We start from the raw sequence: 23,466 nt of genomic DNA, 5'->3' as shown, positions 1-23,466 counted from the left end.
GAGCTCACTGGTTAGAAAAGCCTTCAGTCAACTTCTGGATTTCAGACAATTAGCCACTTCTTTTGAGAGCAGTATGAAGGTTCCTTTCTGCAGAAGTAACAATGCTCTTATGCAACAAAATCTCCCTTCTGTGATTTTTTCCTTCTGAAACAGACTGGGCTCTGTGCTTCTCTCTGTGGAAAGTATCTTGAGCATTCCTCCACCTACCCTGCCCCCATATTTGTAGTTAGGAAAAAAAGAGCCCATGAGCTGTCACATTCATCCTCTAGAACTGTGGTGTCCTGAGTCTGCCTCACTTAATTCAATTAAACACCTCAAGCAGAATTTGTCAGACGTCATTTTTTTCCCATGGGCCCGATTTATTTTGCTAATAGGATCAACACATGCTACATACAAAGGTAACCATTAAATAATTACAGACAAATAATTTCATCACATACTCCCAGCCGAGTTTGCATCTTCTGCCAGACACAAAACATTTACTCTAATAAATTTACAGGGATAATTTGCATAAAACCACTGAAAGTGGAGATATTTTCAAACTGGCTGCTTATGGGATGTGATTAGTAAAATCTCCACACCCCCATTCACACCCACCCACACTATTAGTCACTGCTTTAATACATGGAAGGCCTCTGTTAAAATTAAAACATTACTAACAGAGAGACAAATGAAGTTATTAACATTTAGCTCAAATTAGTTGACTGAAATCCTTTATCAGTAAGGTCTTTTGTGAAAGGAACCCAGAAGCAGTTTTAAGTTTTGAGAAGGAAATAGGAAAGATTCAGAATATGGGCTGCTGTTTGGGGAGGGAAGAGGGGTTTGGGGCACTCTGTATAGAGCTCTGGTAAGCCAGAGACCAGTTTGAAAGCACTGAACGCTTAGGTAAGACTACAATCATACACAATGAAGCAAGTCACTTCAGTTAAGTCACTCAGTTGTGTCTGACTCTTTGTGACCCCATGGACTGCAGCATGCCAGGCTTCCCTGTCCATCACCAACTCCCGGAGCGCACTCACGTTCATTAAGAAGGTGATGCCATCCAACCATCTCATCCTCTGTCATCCCCTTCTCTTCCCACCTTCAATCTTTCCCAGCATCAGGGTCTTTTCCAATGAGTCAGTTCTTCGCATCAGGTGGCCAAATTATTGGAGTTTTGGCTTCAGCATCAGCCCTCCCAATGAATATTCAGGACTGATTTCCCTTAGGATGGACTGGTTGGATCTCCTTGTAGTCCAAGGGACTCTCAAGAGTCTTCTCCAACACCACAGTTCAAAAGCATCAATTCTTTGGCACTCAGCTTTCTTTATAGTCCAACTCTCACATGCATACATGACTACTGGAAAAACCATAGCTTTGACCAGACGGATCTTTGTTGGCAAAATAAAGTCTCTGCTTTTTAATATGCTGTCTAGGTTGGTCATAGTTTTCGTCTAAGGAACAGCGTCTTTTAATTTCATGGCTGCAGTCACCATCTGCAGTGATTTTGGAGCCCAAAAAAATAAAGTCTCTCACTGTTTCCGTTGTTTCCCCACCTATTTGCCATGAAGTGATGGGACTGGATGCCATGATCTTAGTTTTCTGAATGTTGAGTTTTAAGCCAACTTTTTCACTCTCCTCTTTCACTTTCATCAAGGGGCTCTCTGGTTCTTCGCTTTCTGCCATAAGGGTGGTGTCATCTGCGTATCTCAGGTTATTGATATTTCTCCCAGCAACCTTGATTCCAGCGTGTGCTTCATCCAGCCCGGCATTTCGCATGGTGTACTCTGCATATAAGTTAAATAAGCAGGGTGACAAGATACAGCCTTGATGTACTCCTTTCCCGATTTGGAACCAGTCTGTTGTTCCATGTCCAGTTCTAACTGTTGCTTCTTGACCTGCATACAGATTTCTCAGGAGGCAGGTCAGGTGGTCTGGTATTTCCATCTCCTTAAGAATTTTCCATAGTTTGTTGTGATCCACACAGTCAAAGGCTTTGCCATAGTCAATAAAGCAGAAGTAGATGTTTTTCTGGAACTCTTTTACTTTTTCAGTGATCCAGCGGATGTTGGCAGTTTGATCTCTGGTCCCTCTGCCTTTGCTAAAACCAGCTTGAACATCTAGGAGTTCACGGTTCACATACTGTTGAAGCCTGACTTGGAGGATTTTGAGCAATGTTTTGCTAGCATGTGAGATGAGTGCAATTGTGCGGTAGTTTGAACATTCTTTGGCATTGCCTTTCTTTGAGATTGGAATGAAAACTGACCTTTTCCAGTCCTGTGGCCACTGCTGAGTTTTCCAAATTTGCTGGCATATTGAGTGCAGCTCTTTCACAGCATCATCTTTTAGGATTTGAAATAGCTCAACTGGAATTCCATCACCTCCAGTAGCTTTGTTCGCAGTAATGCTTCCTAAGGCCCACTTGACTTTGCATTCCAGGATGCAAAAGGTCAGTGATCACACCATTGTGGTTATCTGGGTCATGAAGATCTTTTCTGTATAGCTCTTCTTTGTATTCTTGGAGAAGGAAATGGCAACCCACTCCAGTATTCTTGCCTAGAGAATCCTGTGGACAGAGGAGTCTGGTGGGCTGCCGTCTGTGGGGACGCACAGAGTTGGACACAACTGACTGAAGTAACTTAGCATGCATATATTTGTGTATTCTTAACACCCCTTCTTAATATCTTCTGCTTGTGTTAGGTCCATACAATTTCTGTTCTTTATTGTGCCCATCTTTGCATGAAATGTTCCCTTGGTATCTCTAATTATCTTGAGGAGATCTCTAGTCTTTCCCATTCTATTATTTTCCTCTATTTCTTTGCATTGATCACTGAGGAAGGCTTTCTTATCTTTCCTTGCTATTCTTTGGAACTCTGCATTCAAATGGGTATATCTTTCCTTTTTTCCTTTGCCTTTCGGTTCTCTTCTTTTCTCAGCTATTTATAAGACCTCCTCAGAAAAACATTTTACTTTTTTGCATTTCTTTTTTTGGGGGGATGGTCTTGATCACTGCCTTGTGTACAATGTCACAAACCTCCATCCATAGTTCTCCAGGCACTCTGTCTATCAGATCTAATCCCTTGAATCTATTTGTCACTCCACTGTATGATCGTAAGGGATTTGATTTAGGTCATATCTGAATGCTCTTGGTTTTCCCTACTTTCTTCAGTTTCAGTCTGAATCTGGCAATAAGGAGTCCATGATCTGAGCCACAGTCAGCTCCCTGTCTTGTTTTTGCTGACTGTATAGAGCTTCTCCATCTTTGGTTGCAAATAATATAATCAATCTGATTTCGGTATTGACCATCTGATGGGGTTGGGACACTCTGTGTAGAGCTCTGGTAAGCCAGAGACCAGTTTGAAAGCACTGGACACTTAGGTAAGACTATTAAAGTCATACACAATGATGTAAGTCAGAGAGACAAACAAATACCATATAATATCACTTATATTTGAAATCTAGAAAATTAGTACAGATGAACTTATTTTGCAATGCAGAAACAGAGACACAGATGTAGAGAACAAACATGGATACAAAGGGAAGAAGTGGAAAGGGATATACAAACCACTATGTATAAAATATCTTCCCTGGTGGCTCAGACAGTATTGCATCTGCCTGCAATGCAGGAGACCCGGGTTTGATCCCTCGGTCGGGGAGATCCCCTGGAGAAGGAAATGGCAACCCACTCCAGTACTCTTGCCTAGAAAATTCCATTGATGGAGGAGCCTGATGGGCTACAGTCCATGGGGTCACAGAGTCGGACACGACTGAGCAACTTCACTTTCACTTTTCATGTATAAAATAGGGCTTCCCAGCTGGTGCAAGTTGTAAAGAATCTACCTGGCAATGCAGGAGACATAAGAGATACAGGTCAGATCCCTGAGTCTGGAAGATCTGCTAGAGGAGGGAGGGCATGGCAAACCACTCCAGTATTCTTGCCTGGAGAATCCCATGGGCAGAGGAGTTTGGCAGGCTACAGTTCATAGGGTCACAAAGAGTCAGACACAACTGAAGTAATTTGCATGCATGCATGTATAAAATAGATAACTAAGAAGGACCTACTGTTTGGGCTTCCCTGATAGGTCAGTTGGTAAAGGATCTGCCTGCAATGCAGGAGACCCTGGTTCAATCCCTGGGTCAGAAAGATCTGCTGGAGAAGGGATAGGCTACCCACTCCAGTATTCTTGGGCTTCCCTTGTGGCTCAGCTGGTAATGAATCTGCCCGCAAAGCAGAAGACCTGGGTTGGGAAGATCTCCTGGAGAAGGGAAAGGCTACCCACTCCAGTATTCTGGCCTGGAGAATTCCATGGACTGTATAGTCCTTGGGAATCACTGTTTAGCACAGGGAACTCTACTCAATACTCTGTAATGGCCCATATGGGAATAAAATCTAAAAAAGAGTGCATATATGTGTATGTATAACTGATTCACTTTGCAGTACACCTAAAACTAACACAACATTTAAAATCAGCTATCAGTTCAGTTCAGTTCAGTTCAGTCGCTCAGTCGTGTCTGACTCTTTGCAACCCTGTGAACCGCAGCATGCCAGGCCTCCCTGTCCATCACCAACTCCTGGAGTCCACCCAAACCTATGTCCATTGAGTCGGTGATGCCATCCAACCATCTCATCCTCTGTCATCCCCTTCTCCTCCTGCCCTCAATCTTTCCCAGCATCAGGGTCTTTTCCAATGAGTCAGCTCTTCGCATCAGTTGGCCAAAGTATTGGAGTTTCAGCTTCAACATCAGTCCTTCCAATGAACACCCAGGACTGATCTCCTTCAGAATGGACTGGTTGGATCTCCTTGCAGTCCAAGAGACTCTCAAGAGTCTTCTCCAAAGAGAGCTGGACTATAAAGAAAATCAGCTATACTCCAATAAAAATTAATTTTAAAAAAGTGAAGGAAAGGTGGTTTCTGAAGGATGATAAAAGCCATTAAAAGCAAGTTTCCTTTAAGTGACAGTTCAGCCAAGAGCAGCTAGCTTAGTTCTGGTGTGTCCGTGATAAAAGTGGTTGCTTCTTCACATTTCAGAAAACTCTTCAGCTCTCAGTAGGGATCATATCAAGTGAGGTTAAAGAATTCTCAGGGATCAATTGACTTCTGACTCAACTTTGGGTTTTTTGAAGAGATACCTTAAATTTTGTTTTACTACAAAAGAAATTCTCATTGTAGAGTATTCAAACAGTTATAAAATATATAGACTCAAACCTGAACAATCCCCTCAACATCCACCACAATTCTTGGCTCTTGCTATTTTATACTGTGCTTCCCTGTTACACTCTATGCCTTTATTGGCATATACATACATCTACTTTCTTACACAAATTCAATAAGCTTTACCTGTTATATATACCTTCTCATTCTTTTAATTTTTAAATTTGTTTTATTGTATTAAAATATACATAATGTAAAAATTACCTTTGTTATCATTTTTGAGTGTATAATGCAGAGGTATTAAGTACGTTCACAATGTTACATAATCATAAATGCTTGACTCCCAGGGAACTAGGCAATCAGTTTCTTAGGTATCTTTACCGAAGTCTATACACATGTAAGCATAAATGAAAGTGAAAATGTTAGTCACTCAGATGTGTCCAACTCTTTGTTACCCCATGGACTGTAGCCCACCAGACTCCTCTGTCCATGGGATCCTCTAGGCTGGAATGGGATGCCATTTCCTTCTCCAGGGGATCTTCCTGACCTAGGGATCAAACCCCATGTCTCCTGAATTGCAGGCAGATTCTTTACCGTCTGAGCCACCAGGGAAACTCCTATAAGCATATATGGATGGACATATATACCTCCCCTCCTTTTTTACATAGTAGTAGCAAACCATAAACAGCTTTCTCTTTTCAGTTAATATCTGCAATATGTAAATATATATGATATATATATACACAATTCTTACATATATACTCTTCTGCTATGCTACTATTTTAATTCTGACTCAATTTTTTAGAAATTAATTTTTTATTGTGACAAAAAAAACATGTAACATACAATTCACTCTCTCAGCAATTTCTAAGTGTACAATACAACCACATGCACAGCTTCATGCAACAGATTCCCTAGAACCCCTGACCTCAGTCCTGCTTGATTGAAACTCCACATCCACAAAACAATTCTCTTCCCCTTCCCCCTAGCACCTGGAGTACATGATTCCACTTTCTGTTTCTATGAGTCTGACTACTTTAGGTACCTCCTGTAAGTGGCATCATACAGTATTTCTCCTTTTGTGACTGGCTCATTTCACTTAGCATATTATCTTCAATGTTCATCCATGTCATAGTCTATGGCAGGATTTCTCTCTTTTTTAAGGCTGATTTCCCTCTTTTTTGTATATGCCATATTCAGTACACATACCATCAGTGTATATGCCACATTTTCTTTATCCATTCATCTCTCTATGGATATTTAGGTTGTTTTCACTTCTTGCTATGATGAATAATGCTGCAATAAACATGGGGGTGCAAATATCTCTTTGAGAGTCTGCTTTCAATTCTTTCAGATATATTTCCAGAAGTGGAATTGCTGAATCACATGGTAGTTCTATTTTTAGTTTTTTAAGGAACCTCCTCACTGTTTTCCATAGCAGTCGCACCACTTTACATTCCTACCAACTGCAAATAGTGTTCCAATTTCTCCACATCCTTACCAACACTTACTATTTTCTGTTTTATTTTAAATACTGGTCAGCCTAATGGGTGTGAGATAATATCTTATTGTGGTTTTGGTTTGCATTTCCCTGATGATTAGCGATGCTGAGCATGTTTTCATATGCTTATTGGCCATTTGTTTATCTTCTTTGGAGAAATGCCTATTTGAGTCCTTTGCCCATTTTTTAATTGTGATATTTACTTTGTTATTGGATTGTAGGAGTTCTTTACCTATTAACCTCTTACCAGGTACGTGGTTTGCAAATATTTTCTATTTTTGCCTTTTCACTGTTGATTCATCTGCTGCACTTTTAAGTTGAATGTAGTCCCTCTTGTCTAGTTTAGCTTTATTTTTACTTGTGTTTTTGGTGTGACTCATTAACTTTTACTTCTCTTAGGGCCAGACTTTCATCAGGATAGCTTGGTTGTGATTTTTGCCTTCCTTTCCACCTCAGTGCTCTCTTGCACATTGTTTAACGGGGTGTTGGCTAATTACTATTGGTTCCCTGATGGGATACACCCAGAATTACCTTAATTTTTCTGGACTCATTCCCACCGAAGGTAATGGGAGGCCTATGGGAGAGGGTGTTCTTTCCTCCCATTTTCTCACTCCTTTCCCCTTCATCTCGCCTTTTAAAAAAATCCCCTTCATTTCCCTATGTTGAGGTACAGAATCTCCTCTGGGGCCTCCTCCCCCTTCTCTCTCCCACCCTCCTCGGGGAGTGGGGAGGTGGTCTCTGAGCCAATGACAGGTCAGCCCACGGGCGGGCGGACTCCAGACCAATGAGCGCTTCTGGGTTCCAGCTGGACCAATTAGCTTATTAGGGACATTGAATACCTGTTATATAGCTAGCATCTGTCCCATTGTCCTCTTATTAAAGACCCTCTGGTTTGACCCATCAAGGATTTGAATGTGTAAATGAGGCCCTACACTCTCCCCCCGCCTGTTTTGGTTTTGTTTTTTGATTTTGGTGGCTTTAATCCATCTCCACAACTTCTGCCCAAGGCCAATAAAACACAGCCATTTTCCCTTTGTAAAAAGAAAGAGGGGTTGGGTTTCCTTCAATTGTCTGCCCTTTTCTGTCTCCTCCACTATTTTTGTTTTATTCTGTAGTTAACTTTACATAGAGCAGCTTCGTTCGAGGACCTGTGCGCTGGACCCGGGCACTCTCTTCTCATTGCTGGTGGCAACGGCCCTTTCGTTTTTCTAACCTAGGGGTTTGTGGGGGCCAGGGGCTTGGCGGCTGGGAGAAGAGTTTGGCCAGAGTCTTCCTTCTGCATTTCACACACATTCTGCTGGCGCTCTCGCTCTCTTACACACACACACACACACACACACACCCGCTCCGGCCCCTCTCCGTGTGTCTTCCTTCAAGATGACAGGGCGCTGGAGAAAAGGCTGCTGGAATCAGCCGGTAGGTACAGTAGTAACCCGAACCCCACCCACCCGCTGCCTTTGCTCGCTCAGGTTTCTCCGGTCACTCCTGCCAGGGGAGAAAACATGTAAACGCGCCTCCAGAGGGGCAGGGGGAGCTGAGAGCGGCGGGGGCGGCGGAAGGTGAGCCGGGGAAGGTGGCCGAGCGCCCCGGCTGCCGGGCCCTTCCCAGCGCTCCCTCGGGGCAGCAGCCCCAGCCCGCTTCGCCCCCACCCCATCCCCCTTTTCGTCGGGATTGCCTTCTCCCCCCCGCCCCCCCCACGCCCTGCGACGGCGGAAATGACAGTGTGGTGCTGCCGCGGTGTCATGGTGCTGCCCCTGGACTGAGGAGCGAAAACTCTTTAAGTTTGGCTCGGGAGACCCAGCCGCGGTAGCGTGGCGGCCGCCGTGCTGTCCCCGGCGGGGCGCGCGGGCGGGCGGATCCTGGCTGCTGCGCGGCGGCGGCGGCGGCTGCGAAGGCGGGCGGCGGCCTAGAGCGGCGGCGGCAACGGCGGCAGCGGTGGCAGCCGGGGAGCTCGCGCCGGAGCCTGAGCCAGCTCGCGCCGGAGGCAGGCGAGCACCCGGCGCCCTCGGGAGCGCCGAGGACATGGCCGGCAGCCGGGAAGGCTCTGGGTAAAACGCGCCCCTTCGCCGCGGCCCCGGGGGCCGACCGCCACCACCGGCGCAGGGCTCGGCCCCGGGCTCGGGCCGCGCGTCTCAGGTGCGGCCGGGGCCCGGCGGGAGCCGAGGGCTGCTCCGGGGCTTGGCGGGGCGGGGTGACGGGGCCCCGCGAGGCCCCGAGGTGGCGGCGGCGGCGGAGGGCGCCCCGGCCCGGCCCTGGCTCCTCGATGCGCCGCTGGGGCCCGGGCACCCGTCGCTGCCCTCCAGGGACGGAGTTTGCACTCCGGGGTCCGGGGCGGGGGCGGGGGCGGGTCCTAGGCCTCCCGCGCAGTCCAGCCGGGTCGGGCGTGGGCCCCTCCCCGAGCGGCTCTCCGAGAGCCTGGGTGCTAGTCTGGGAAAGGGCACCGCCGCCTTCCCACGCTCCCGCGGCCGGCCACCTCCTTGGCCCGGGCGGCGCCCCTCGGCCGCCTGGCTGTGGCGGCTGCGGCAGCCAAAGATGCTGCGGACACCCTGCCCGCGGGGAGGCCGGGCGGAACTTAATCCCTTTGCTGCCAGGGAATGATCCTCGAGTCTCCGTCTGGGTGGTTCCTTATTTTTGGCCTAGCTGTGAAACCAGCTCAGTGGGGGAGAGGGAAAACTTATAGGTCCCCCAGACAGACTGCGATGGAACCCGGGAGAGGTGGGGTTTTTCCATTCCTGGCTCATAAGAATTAAGTAAATAACAGCGAAGTAGATTGACAGAAACATTTTTGGTGATGATAAGGTTTCGGTTACTTAGCATAACGCGTGCAGCACATTTCTTGGAGGCGTTTCTTCTCAGAGCAGGACATTGGAATCCTGGCGTCATTGGGTTCTTCACTTTTTCTCTTCCACACTCCCCTACCCGCCTTCATGCTCACTCGCCTTCTTCCTACGTGGTGATCACACACCTACGTGCTCACCGGAATCTCCCAACCAGAACCACACATCTCCTGGAGTCCTGTGCACTCCCAGGCTCCCTGTCAAGCAGCCTCTGGCTTCTGAACCAGCTTTGCCTTTTTGAGGATTTCTGAGTGTGGGGAGGGTGGATGGTTATGGTTGTTTGTGTCTGAAGAGAAGCCCTTATAAAGGAGTGTATTAGAGGCTATGTAAATAGACAAGTACTTTGTGTGGGTTGATTCTTCTGATTCTTAAGATGGGCCATAAGGGCTGCCTCTAACTCCATTCTGTCCCCTTCCAGTACTCCAATCAGTTCTCTGTCAATGTTCCAATGGAAGGGGAACCCTGAATAGGAAAAGTCCCTCCCCTACTACTCATTTTACCCCAGCTGGTTACCCCTAATGCTCACATCCCCCTTTTCACTCCACTTATCACGGCCTTGAGAGGGAAAGAGTCTTTGCTATTTTAATATTTTCCTGCCCAGTCAATTAATGCAGATATACAATGTGAATTAGATTTCCCCTGATGGTTCCACACAGCTTGATTTATGTGGTTGAAATACAAATCTAGGAGCCAAGGAGATCAGAGAGTTCATTTCAGATCTGATGTTGCATTGGCTTTGTGGCCTTAGGACATTCCTGTGACCTTTCTTTCATAGTTGATGCACTTGTATGAAAGACATCGTATTGTGTACTGGCTATTGTGAGTCTTGGCTTGGTCCTTTGAAGATGAAAGGATTCTATAAACCTTCAGCATTATACTTTTCAAAGAAAGTACTTCATTTACCTTTAATTGAGGTAATAGTTTGACTGCGTGTAAGTAGGAACCCTGGTTTATTGGGAACCCTAACTTGCCATTATTAACCCTTTTGGGAGCCACATCTATTACCCTACTGTGGTCCTAAGTCTGTTTCTTTTTTTTTTTTCCCCTTAGTGCACATGCAACTGAATGAAAACTTACATAAAATAAGACATTCAGAGTAATGATGATTATTTTAAACTAAGGCTTGAATCATATCTAATGTACTCCAACCTAACAATCTGAGTCAGACTCATTTGAAAACATAACCTCACTCATTTTTAGCCCATATGGGGGCAGGTAGTTACTTTCTGCTGAAAAGTGGCTTAAATACTTTTAGGCATGGCTATCTAAGCAGGATTAGTATCTTGCGGTGGTGAGTCAACAGTGTTTCTTAAAAGCACCTACAGTGTGCAGCCCTCTGCTGACTGGGCCAGGGCCCCAGCTTTGGCCTTACATTTTGGCCTCCTGTTTGTTTAAGGCATGCCTCTGTGCTTGCAGCTCTCAGATTAGGACAGGGAGGGACTGTGTAGGGCAGGGGTGAAGTCTAGAGACTTGAAGGAGTGAGTATTTCCCTCCCATTTACTTTCATGACTACTAGACTCCTAATCTAGCATGTTGCACCTTGCAAGGCCACCCCTGGGAAGTACTGCCACAAATCAGAATGGCTTGGTTGCTTTATGAACATATCATCTGAACAGTGCAAATTGATTTAGGTGAAATTGGTTTAGTTAATCCCTCCTCTAAGTGCAGGGCAACTTGCTCCAACTTGTAGATCCTAAAACAGTGCCAAAGGAGTCTCATAATTGCATCCAAAAATTGCTCTGAGTAGTGAACCTGTCCATTCCCTCATCCCTCCTCCCATAAAATCTGCTGACACCATGACAGTTGAGAAGGAAGCTGCCCAAGGAATATGCCTTTGCTACTTGATGAAGAGGAGAGAATGTCTTCCCTTCACTCTGTCTCTCAAGTTCTCTCTTCCCCCCAACAGGGACAGAAATCTCTAAAAGGAAGGGAAGATAGTGCAAAGGCATAGAATGTGTCTCAAATGGCTGTTCTCAGAGGTGTCTGCTCGTGTGTGTCATTCAGTCTTTGTGGATCTTGGTAACTCCCCAGCTGTTAGGCCATTGGCCTCAGCTGCTGGTGGAGGCCAGAGGGGTGTTCCATTGCCAGGTAGCATTAAGTTTTGTTCTTTTCTTCCATGTGAAAGTGGGAAATTGGCACTGTGTGAAGCACCTCCTTACTTAGGCTGAGTATCTTGACTTAGAGCATTGCATCATCAAAATAGGATGTGTAATGTGTTGATAATGGATATATGACAGTTCACAATTGTTCACTTTTTGATGAGTGAAATTTGGGTACCAAGGTGGTGGTGTGCTAATGTCTATATCTCAGGTCTCTCAACAAACCTTGTGTTCATCGCTGAGCAGTGTAAAAAATAGACTAGAAAAGTGTTTCTCAACCAGTGTGTTGGATCATTCTAACAAGTGAGAAGACCAGATGGGTGGTGTTGCAACAAGAAATTCCGACTCCAGTGATTCCCCTGTGCAGGCTGCTAGTCCTCTTTTTATTTCCCCTCTCTTCCGGGGATCAATATATGTTTCTCCATTTTCATGAATTAAAACTGTTAAGAGTCTTCTGTGGGCACTGGAGGTTTGTGGCTCTTTCTACAGTTTTTCTTTTTCCATCTTCCCCTCCTCCATAACCATAGACACGCTCTTTTGACAATCCCCCTGCTCCTGTGTTGCCCTTAAAAATCTGTGTAAGCTGCTCAGACTACTAGATGGTTAATATGGTGGCAGAGGGATTTTGAGCTATGTGCCAACATCTCACCACTCCCTTCTTCATGTGGGATTCACTTGAATTCATGATAAGGGTTTTGGTTCTGCCTAAGTGGGTTAGCAAAGTATCCTTAGTAGGACTTGTCCTACTTGGGATCTTTGCTCCGTGCAGAGCTCCGACTGCCTGACCTTGGGCTTTATCTCAGCCTCTTTCCTGCAGGTCAGACTCCTCTAGTCTCTGGATCTTCCTCTTGCAGAAACCAAAAGATCTGATAACAAATTCATTATATAACCTAAAATCCTCTTGAAACAGAAAATCCCAGTAGTTGCAGTTTGACCAGTTAGGGATATAATGCGTGGGCATGGGAGACAATGCTAATGCAGGACTGTGACGTGTCTGAATGTATACAGCCCAGAGGTAGAAAAATGGTTTATGGTCCAGAATCCTTGATCGCTTTTGTCTATAGCCCTTTGTTCAGTGTTGCTAGGATCCATGTGGCTCCCAGGGGAGTAGAAGCTTGATTTCAAATACACTTCTGTTCTCTGCCCCTTGTTTCTGACCTGAACTTGGGGTCCTCTCAGCCTAACACCTAACAGCATGCCCTACATACATATATTGCCAATTTATTCTGTAGAGGTTAGAGATGGCTGTCCATCCAGGTGTGCCCCTGAACATTTAAAAATTTACAAATATTTCATTGGGTAGCAGAGATCGGGAAAAGCAGCCCTAGAATAGATGGAAAGCTATCCTCTTAGCAGTAGGTAAGTTGTTTGTTCTCCATTTGTTCTCCAACCCCAAAACTGCCAGTGTAATTGGCATTAAGATAAAGGTGTTATGAATTGTACTTATGATTTCTGACAATTATCAGGTGTTACCTTGGCAAATCTGTTTCTTGGTTACTTAGATTAATCATTTGTGCTTGTAGCAGATCTAGGACTTCTAGTTCTGCTATTGTGATATTCATTTTAATGTTTATGATGACTATATTATATCAAATAGGCAATGGTTGGATTTAAGAGCTAATTATTGTAAAGATCATTAAATCTATGTACTATAAAATATTAAGTAGGCTTTAATAACCTTTTAGACAGGAACTGGCTCTGGTGCTGTCAGTCAATAATCAACCTCCAGTCCTGAGCTCTCCCTGTGCATGATAAAAGCTTAAGAAAAAAGAAGAGAGATAGTTTCTCCCTTTGGGGAAACTCCAGTCTAACAGGGGATACATTTGGGCATGTTAAATACCACAGTCAGATGCATGGTCCTCCAGAAAACTTGTGGGGGAGTGTAATTGTCCTCTATTATGTCAACCATTATGCATTTGGGGTGTATTTCCAAACATGCACTATTTCCTTAATAACTTGCTCCGTATCTGTCATCTGTGAATGTGTGTTGAGACTGTCTGTATTTATAAAGCAAGTTAATAATGTTATTTTCATCTGATCCTCACAAAAGCCTTTGAGAATGGTTAACACAGGTATTTTTCATTCCACAGATGAGGAGGCTGTGGCCCAAAAGATTTAAATGTCTTACCTGGGATCACTCAGCAAATTCAGCTTAGAGCCAGGACTACAACCAGGCTTTGCTGAGAGGATCAAATGAGATTGATAGCTTTGGAGCCATTTGAAAAGTATAAAATTGGTACACAAATGTAAAGTGACTGGTAATTGTGCTTACTGACCACATAGTCTCTTTTTCTGGGTTTCTGTCTTCAGTTTTTTTAGGATGAGAATTCTATGCATTGGGTGCCTTTTATACTCCCAAATAATATTTTTTTGTGCTGTAGAGGGGTCCTTTCCTACTAAATAGTATTCTAGAATTTGGTGTCTTCTTTTTCTTCCAAAAGGTGTTTTCATTAGTTTGTACTCCCATGGGATGCCCCTCCCCCTTTAGCTGTCCCCCGGAACACCCTTTGTGTCTTCTTGGAGGTACATCAGGCAAAACCAGCCACTGTCCTTGAGCACCTTGGCTTAGCCAAGGGTAAGTAATGCATTTTGTTTATTTCCAGTTTCTTTTATGATGATGCCCATCGCTTGTCAGCCCTTCAAGTCATACTAATAAATAAGATTTGTGTTTTGAGGAGCTGGTTTTCATTAATCCCAGGTGCCTTTCCTATGTGGTAACATATAGCAAGAACTCTGTTTTAATAGGATGTCAGAGCTGGAAAACATCTTAAAGAGATTGTCTGATGATTCTAGTGCAACTTGAATGACATTTTACAGTTAAGGGAACATCAGACTAAGCCAGGGCTCATTTGCTCATCCTCTAAGGCAGAGAGACAGTTTCTAGTGTTTTAAGGAAGAGCTCAGCTCATGGGGTATTAATGTTAATATCCTGCAGAATATAAAGCCTACTACTTGGCTCAATCCTCATTCTACAGCCCAGGGGTCAGGCTGGGTTTTACACTCCTGGTTTTTCTGTGAAGAAAAGGAGACTGTGGCTCCTCAGGGAGGTAATGAGAGCCCAGAGCCATGCTCCACAGACCTGGAAGGTGAAAACTAGATGGAATATAAACTGTTGAAATAAGCGGGCATTTAATTATTTTCAAATAACATTTGAAATAATAGCATTCTGCCAAGTGCCGATCATGGCTTCTCTGATCAGAGTTAACTGAATGCTGGATTTGAAGGGCAATGCTGAAGTCAATCTTTTATTTTGTAAGTGTAGAATGTATTATTTTTATCCTAATTGCCTGCATTGAGACTCCTCCTTTGTATTCCTGCCTACTCACACAGCCTTATGATACCTTCTTATAGTTTATTCTCATCAACTTTTTTTTCAGGAGTCTCAGCCTGAAGGGGGAGTGCAGGCTGACAGTCAGCTGTACAGAAACAATTTTATACTAGAGCAAGGGCAAATCCATAAACATTCTTATTTGACTACACGGCAGTAACTAAATGATACGGAAGGGAACAAATCAGTAGATATGGATGTGGGCATTTGTTTCTTAACATGACGATTGACCTGCCTGCCCAGGCATTTCATTAGTGCATTTTTATGACAAACTATTGTGTTTTCTGGCAAAACAAACTTTGTGATTACCTGTCATTCAGTGACACTCTATCAGGTTTACATCCTGTCTTTTTCCTTAGTATATTATCTAATTCTGGATAGATTAGCATTTCACAAACTTTTTGAAGTTGCAACACAGCCACTGTTTATTTTTGTTGTACCACTTCTTCCTGTACTTCCTAAAGGTATTTTGTGACCTAGGAGTCAAATATGTTTTAGGAGTCTTACAATTTTTAAATGAATAAAAAATTGGGAGCTAATCATTTCCTGATACCCATTGATCATTAGAGATATCCCAGGTATTGTAAAACCTAGACAGGCAATCACCAACCTAGAAAAGCAATTGAAAGGAGTAAGTGCTTCAGGAGAATTTAGAAACACTACTGAATTACACAGTTGCCAGGGTGGAATAGTGGTTAACTGTTCACACTCTGGATTGTGGGTTTGAATCTTTTTTAAAAATTAAGATAACATTCACATACCTTAGTTTCACTACTTTAAAGTGTACAATTCAGTGGTTTTTAGTATAATCACAAAGCTGTGCAATCGTCACCACTAATTCCTAAACATTTTCATCATCCCCAAAGGAAAACCCATATGCATTAACAGTCACATTCCATTTCCTCCACCCCCCACCCAGGTCCTTGAGAAATACTAATTTTCTTTCTGTTCTTATGAGTTTGCCTATTCTGGGCATTTCCTATAAAGGGAATCATATAATCTGTGACCTTCTGTAACTAACTTCTTTCACTTAGCAAAATGTTTTCAAAGATTATCCATGTTGTAGCATGTATCAGTGGTGGTGGTTTAGTCATTAAGTCATGTCTGACTCTTGCAACCCCATGGACTGTCACCTGCCAGGCTCCTCTGTCCATGGGATTCTCCAGGCAAGAAAACTGGAGTGGGTTGCCATGCCCTCCTCCAGGGGATCTTCCCAACCCGGGAATCGAACCCTGGTCTCCTGCATTGCAGGCAGGTTCTTCACTGACTGAGCTGCAAGGGAAGCCCCGCATGTATCAGTACTTCATTCCTTTTCTTGCTGAATTATATTCCATTGTATGGATATACCACTTTTGTTTATCTGTTCATCATTTGAGGGACATTTGGGTTGTTCCCACTATTATTGTGATTAATACTGCTATGAACATTTGTGTACAAGTTTTTAGGTGAGCATGTCTTCAGTTCTCCTGGATCGTATGGTAATTCATTTAGCATTTTGGGGAACTGTCAAACTATTTTTGCTGCATAATTTTACATTCCCACCAGCAATGTATGAGGGTCCCAGTTTCTTCATGTCCTAGCTGACATTTGCTATTTTTTTTATTCTGGCCATTTTAGTGTGTGTGAAGTAGTATAGCTATTCTAGGAGTGTGAGGTGGTATCTAAGTGTGGTTTTGATTTGTATTTCCCTAATGGCTAATGATGTTGAGTACCTTTTCATATACCAACTGATCATTTGCATATCTTCTTTGGAGAAATGTCTATTCAGATGCTTTGCCATTCTGTATATTTCTAGATACTAGACCTGTATCACATATTTGATCCACAAATATTTTCCCGTTCTGTGAGTTGTCACTTTTTTGGTGATGTCATTTGTAGTACAGAAAGTTTTAAATTTTGATGAAATCCAATTTATCTGTTTTGTTCTTCAGTTGCATATTTGCTGTCATCTAAGAATCCCTTGCTTAACCTACATTCATGAAGATTTACACTTATGTTTCCTTCCAAGAGTTTTATAGTTTCTGTGCTTACATTTAGATCATTGATCTATTTTGAGTAAATTTTTGTGTATAGTGTGAGGTATGTCTCTAACTTCATCCTTTGGCATGTGGGCAGCTGGTTTTCCCAAAGCCACTTGCTTGAAAAAAGTTTACTGTTTCACTGTTAAATGGTTTTGGAACCCTTATCAAAAGTCAGTTGACCATAAATATATGAGTTTATTTCTGGACTCTCAGTTTTATTCCGGGTTTGAATCTCCACCTTGCTACTTGCAAACAAGTGTGACCCTGGACAAGTTACCTTTTTTGTTGTTTTAATAATAATGCCTGCCTTTTAGAGGGCTGTTGTAAAAATTAAATGAGATAATGCCTATAAAGGGTATTATTTACTGCCTCACACATGGCAAATGCATAATTGCTTTTAAAGGGAAAGGTGCTGGGGTAGTCAGGTAGGTAGGGAAAATGGGAGATAGGTTGAAAGGATGCTGAAATACTAGGAAAGACCAGAAAAAGATCTCTCATAAATGAGAGATGAGATGAACAGATATTTGAAAAAGTTGAAAAATACCTAATTCTCCCAAATTGTAATAAAACAGAGTAGAAAGAGTTTCAGAGAAGGCGATGGCATCCCACTCCAGTACTCTTGCCTGGAAAATCCCATGGACGGAGGAGTCTGGTAGGCTGCAGTCCATAGGGTCGAGAAGAGTCGGACACGACTGAGCGACTTCACTTTCACTTTTCACTTTCATGCATTGAAGAAGGAAATGGTAACCCACTCCAGTGTTCTTGCCTGGAGAATCCTAGGGATGGCGGAGCCTGATGGGCTGCTGTCTCTGGGGTCGCACAGAGCTGGACACGACTGAAACGACTTAGCAGCAGCAGCAGCAGAAACAGTTTAATAGAAAAAGTTACTTACCATAAGCAACAGACTGTAACCATTTTATATTATTCTGTATAGACCTGCAATCAGTTCAAGTAGTTATTTTAGAGCACTGATGTCTGGCTTTTTTGTCAAGGACTCTTTTTTTTTTTTCTTTTCTTTTTTTTGGCTGCAGCATGCTACAGGTGGAGGCTTAGTTCCCCAACCGGGGATCAAACCCGTGCCACACCCCTACATTAGAAGTGCAGGGTCTTAACCCCTTGACTACCAGGGAAGCCCCTTCTGTCAAAGACTCTTTTGAGAACAATTTGAATGCTATGGACAATCTGCTCCCCATGAAAGTGAATATGTGATCTACACACAGCATTCTTTAAACATTTCTAGAAGGTTCAGAAATCCCTGGTCAGAAATACTATTTTGACCTTATCCAAGGCAATTCTGATTCATAGCATGCTTTGCTAAGCTTAATTTCACAGTGACGTTCCAAGTGTCACATTTAGTCAGGAACAACTTTTTGGGTTGCAGGAAAATTCAGAGTTTTTCCTCTGTACTGAGGAATTTATATGGCACGTTCCTAAGATTTAGAGAAGTTGTGGTACACCAGTTTTTTTTTTTAAAGGTTTCAACACAGAAACAGGCCTATCAGCAATGCTCTTGACCACCTATCATTTTGGCAGGAGGCCTTACTCCATTCTCCCAAGTAGCTTCCAACACAGACCCTGAGGAATGCAGACCTGCAGTTCTGGAAGAGAACACAATAGAAATTCAGAGTGAGGTGGAAATGGGCCTAGAAGGAAGAGATGTGATTCTGAAAGAGACTAGGAGTGAGAGGCAGATTCAGAGAAACTCAGAGGGACATAGACTCAAATAGAAGTGGAAACATGCTGTCTAGAAACCCTCTTGTAAATAGTCAAGATATTTGTCAAGTGAAGGAGGTGAGATGATTAAAATAAAGGTGTAGGGGAAAGAGCACAGACATTGGCATTAGACTGCTCCAGTGATCTGGGTATGTAGGTTCCTGGTTCATTTACTTAACAACGCTGAGCCCCAGTTTCCTAACCATAGTATGTGTGTAGCATTAGTACCTTCTGTACAGCCTTCTTGATAGAATTTAATGAAATACTGTGTGTAAAGTTCCTAACAACGTACTTAGAATACAGGAGGTGCTTAGTAAACACTAGGTCCCTTCTTTAACTTCCTCTACTTTAAGGAATCTTTCATTTAACAATTTTTGAATAACCAGTGTGTGCGAAGCACTGTGCTATGATTAAAAATATGACATAGTTAATGTCTGCAAGGAGAGTTAGCTGGAGACACAAATATATGTATTAAATAAAACAGAGTGATAAACATGTAAATGAGAGAACTCCTGGGTTTCTCGGCTTGGATGATGATATTCAACAGATAGGGAAAATTGGAAGAGGAACAGGTGTTTTGTGTTGTGGGGCTGGGGAGAATATCAAGTTCATTTATGGACATGTTGAATTTGAGCAATGGAACTACCAAAGACAGTATTCCTGCCTTGAGTGAAAGTTGGGATCTATCATCTCTAAAGTCTCTTCCAATCCTAAAATTCTGTGATATTTGTACATTTTAATTGTTTTACTTTTTCATCTCTATCAGTGAATGCAGATAGATGTTATAAGCTACAAAATACTAGCCAACAACTTTTAAGCACTTGTGAATTGTAAAATAAGAATAGCACACATCTCTTTTTAAAAAGGTGGTTACGCAAACATCTAAACTTATTAAACCAACTGAGAATGTTTTACAATAAAATTCTTCACTTTTACAGTTCAGTTTCCCATAGATTTCCATTAAATAGCTGGTTAGTTCAGTGCACTTAAAACATTTGATTTAGAAATAGCTTTTAGGGATACATTTATTGTACTTGGGGACAACATGTAATTGTACTCAATAGTTAAGTGTCCTGTGAGAGGGCTATGCAGATATCTCTGACAGATGACAAAATCTGAACAAATACCAATGGCAGAATCAAACCTTCAAGCCCTGATGAGACTCTCCAGTAATAGCAAAATGATGAACAAAAGTTATTCAGAACCAAAAATGCCTTTCTCTTTTCATAAATCAGATTCCCACTTTAAGCCAACAAAATTCCATAATTTTTATACTTTAATATTTTTCCTCTTTGTCTCTAGTAACTCAGTTTGCTAAAAATGGTATGGAATAGAAATTTCCATGTGTGGTAATAGGAAATAATTCAAGGTCACCTATCTGAAGAAATAATTATCCTACACTGAGAACTACATTTTTCGAAAGCTCTTCTTTTTTTATACAGTCTCTTAGAATGGTATCATTTCAAGAACCAGAGAGTTAGGTTGAAATATGGCCTTGTTTTCCTTTCACTAGATGTGAAATAGGAGCAGCTTGGAAGTAAAATAGAGAACACTACTGGAGAATGGAGATTGAGAATTTGGCAGGGCCTCAGACGCATCATAGTCCAGGACAAGAGATGTCAGTGGAGAGGGTCTATGAATAGGAATGTGAGTTGGTAAACCAGGAGTCAGAGGTGGCACTAGCTTCTATTTATTAGTGCAGGAAAATAAACCCAGGCATTTGTCAAAAACAAGGTTTCAAGGGGGAGAATAGCTTTCTGATTAATTCCCAACTCGTTTTCCTAGTGCGCCAGTATCCCTGGGGAATCCAGCCTGTAAAGCCTCCATGGGTTAGTGTGTAATTATGTTACATCCACATTTCCTTTGGAAATGCTTAACGACTTCTTGCTTTGTGTTCCTTGCAGGTGAAAGCCCAGCCTCTGCGGTTCTTAATGCCTCAGCAGGATTATTTTCACTAAAGATGGAAACACTGGAGTCTGAATTGACCTGTCCAATCTGCCTAGAGTTGTTTGAAGACCCCCTTCTGCTCCCTTGTGCTCACAGCCTCTGCTTCAGCTGTGCCCATCGCATCTTGGTCTCAAGCTGCAGCTCCGGTGAATCCATTGAACCCATTACTGCTTTCCAGTGTCCTACGTGCAGGTATGTTATCTCACTGAACCACCGGGGCCTGGATGGCCTCAAGAGAAATGTGACTCTGCAGAACATTATTGACCGCTTCCAGAAGGCTTCTGTCAGTGGACCCAATTCCCCAAGTGAGAGCCGCCGAGAGAGGACTTACAGGCCCAGCAGCGCCATGTCTAGTGAGCGAATTGCGTGCCAGTTCTGTGAGCAGGACCCGCCAAGGGATGCAGTGAAAACGTGCATCACTTGTGAGGTCTCCTACTGTGACCGTTGCCTGCGGGCTACACACCCCAACAAGAAACCTTTCACCAGCCACCGCCTGGTGGAACCAGTGCCAGACACGCATCTTCGAGGGATCACCTGCCTGGACCATGAAAATGAGAAAGTGAATATGTACTGTGTATCTGATGACCAATTGATCTGTGCCTTATGCAAACTGGTGGGGCGTCACCGAGACCATCAGGTCGCATCCCTGAATGATCGGTTTGAGAAGCTCAAGGTAAGGGATCTGGAAGACACATCTTACACAACTTTGTCTCTTTACACATAGTTATATACAATCAGCAAGTTCCCTAATAAAATCGGTCACTTTTCCTATATGACAAGAATGATTTAACTCCAAGTTCTTTTCATAAGAAATAGCCTTCTAACCTGCAAGCTCTCACTGTAGCCTGTTTCATCTTTTGCACAAACCTGCTTGCATTCATTCACCTCTGGCCAGTTCTGGGGGATTTAGCCCATGGCCCACACTAATAGCCTGCCCAGGGAAACAGCGCCCTCTCTCCTCTGACAATGACATATTATACCCTGTGTATCTCTGCCATGATCTTTCCACATCTTCTTTTAAGTATGTGAGCACCTGTGTAGGTGTACTACAATTAGCATATGTGCTGATTTGCATAATTGTGCATATAGCAATGGGAAGGTTGGGTGTGTCTCCGTGTAGATGTGGGTGGAGGTGTCTGAGTGTATCTACGTAGGTGAGAGGTTTTCATGGAGGACAGTACTGTATGTGTTATACACTAGAGAAATAAAGGTTTGGCACTGACCACTACAAATTGCTACCAAGCCCTTAACAAGGTGGCTAATTCTAAATCTGCCTTACAAAACAAAGCAAACAGACAAAAACGGGACTTCAGTGTACTATGAAGTCAGGAGGGATCATCAAATACTGAAGTAAGCATTTAAACTGAAGGCAACAAATATTTAATCCAGGATCACATTTTGTGCCGGTGTTCATTTTTGTGGGGTACAGACCAAAGTGTTTGTTTGCAGTCCCTTCCTGGGAAGTTCCTGTTCAGTGGACAGAGTTTTCTGAAGTTGTTGTGCCATGTAATATTTCTGTGCAAGTCTAAGTGCCTGCCTTTTTTAGAGCACTACTACCTCACGTTGATGTTAACAAAAGTCAGACCCAGCAAATTATTTTATTACCATTGCCTGTCTGCTATGGGGCTCAATTTCTCTTAAGAAACTACTCAACTGAAATTCTGGAAAAATAAAATGTTTAAACAAATAATAAGATTACCGTTCCAAAATAGGACCTGGATATATAAGCGAAGCTAGAAGGAACACCCAGACAGCATGGAAGGAGGGTGATAAGGGGATGGAGATTCCCCTCTTGCCATGCTATGGAAAAGTCATTGTAGCTTATGTAAAAATTATGATGTTGGTGAGGGTAGTAATACTCAGAATAGGATACACTTTCCATTCTGTAATTTATTGAAAACAATATTGAGAGTCACACTGACCATGGTTTGTGCCTTTTTAATTTTTTTAATTTTTTGAATTTGTTGAAATTGGCTCTTTTTAAAAGAATTTTTTTTGGCTGTGCCAAGTCTTCCTTGCTGTGTAAGCTTTTCTCTAGTTGCAGCAAGTGGGGGCTACTCTCTGTTGGACCATGTAGGCTTCTCATTGTGGTGGCTTCTGTTGTTGCATAGGATAGGCTCTAGGGCAAGTTGGCTCCAGTAATTGTGACTTGTGGGTTTGGAATTTCTGCTCCCTGGCTCTAGAGCACAGGCTCAGTAGTGGTACATGGGCTTAGTTGCTCCGTGGCACGTGGAATCTTCCCGGATCAGGGATCGAACCCATGTTCCCTGCATTGGCAGGCAGATTCTTTACCACTGAGCCACCAAGGAAGTCCAATTTGTGCCTTTTGATTTTTATTTACATTTAATATTTATAAATTTGTACGAAGTTTAATGTTTATCTGTTGATTTCACTCAAGTTGATATTCTCATTCACATCAAGACTGTAGAGGGCAATAATCTCATTGGCTTCAATTCTTAGAATCCTAAGATGGTTGGCCTTGGACTTGGTCCAGTTGAAGCCCTGTGTTTTAAACTGGTATAAATGGAGGCTTTGTGTGGTTAAGCCATTTGGTCAAAGTCACAGAACTGGAACTGGAACTCAGCTTCTAGAGCTAAGTTGAGTTAAATATCCTTTCTATTGTAGCCTGCTGCCACTTTGTTTTGGACCTAAATTTTTCCTGTGGAATGTGATTTGAAACTTAAATTTATGCTCCAGCAACTGCACATTTCATGGGTCACAGATAAACAGTTAATAGCATTGAGGAAAAGGCATATTGTATAAACTTACAGCTTTTTAATAGCAAGAGATGAAAGCGGGGTTGCAGGAAGACTAGGGGATATGGACAGGAGAGAACAATCTCTGCCAAATATTTGCAGGTGTTGGAACTATAATAAGGCATTGGCCTT

At 43.0% G+C, this 23,466-nt stretch overlaps 1 protein-coding gene across 2 annotated transcripts in view; it reads left to right on the top strand.

Annotated features, from left to right (window-relative positions):
* The first annotated feature begins 7,974 nt into the window (after positions 1 to 7,974).
* MID2 (midline 2) overlaps positions 7,975 to 23,466 on the top strand; it is a 104,064-nt gene continuing 88,572 nt past the window's right edge. Inside the window, exons 1-2 of one of the 2 annotated variants that reach the window (XM_065915553.1) lie at positions 7,975 to 8,049; positions 20,536 to 21,251. In XM_065915553.1, coding sequence (XP_065771625.1) covers positions 20,592 to 21,251 — 660 coding nt within the window. In that variant the 5' untranslated portion in view covers positions 7,975 to 8,049; positions 20,536 to 20,591. Of the gene's footprint in view, positions 8,050 to 8,370; positions 8,682 to 20,535; positions 21,252 to 23,466 lie in introns of those variants that run through there. The other variant, XM_065915552.1, reaches the window with a different exon arrangement.

Source organism: Muntiacus reevesi, chromosome X, assembly GCF_963930625.1.
Source record: "Muntiacus reevesi chromosome X, mMunRee1.1, whole genome shotgun sequence".
In the NCBI taxonomy this organism is placed as follows: domain Eukaryota; kingdom Metazoa; phylum Chordata; class Mammalia; order Artiodactyla; family Cervidae; genus Muntiacus; species Muntiacus reevesi.
Note: the sequence above shows the minus strand (reverse complement) of the source record. Positions and strands in the feature narration are given on the sequence as shown.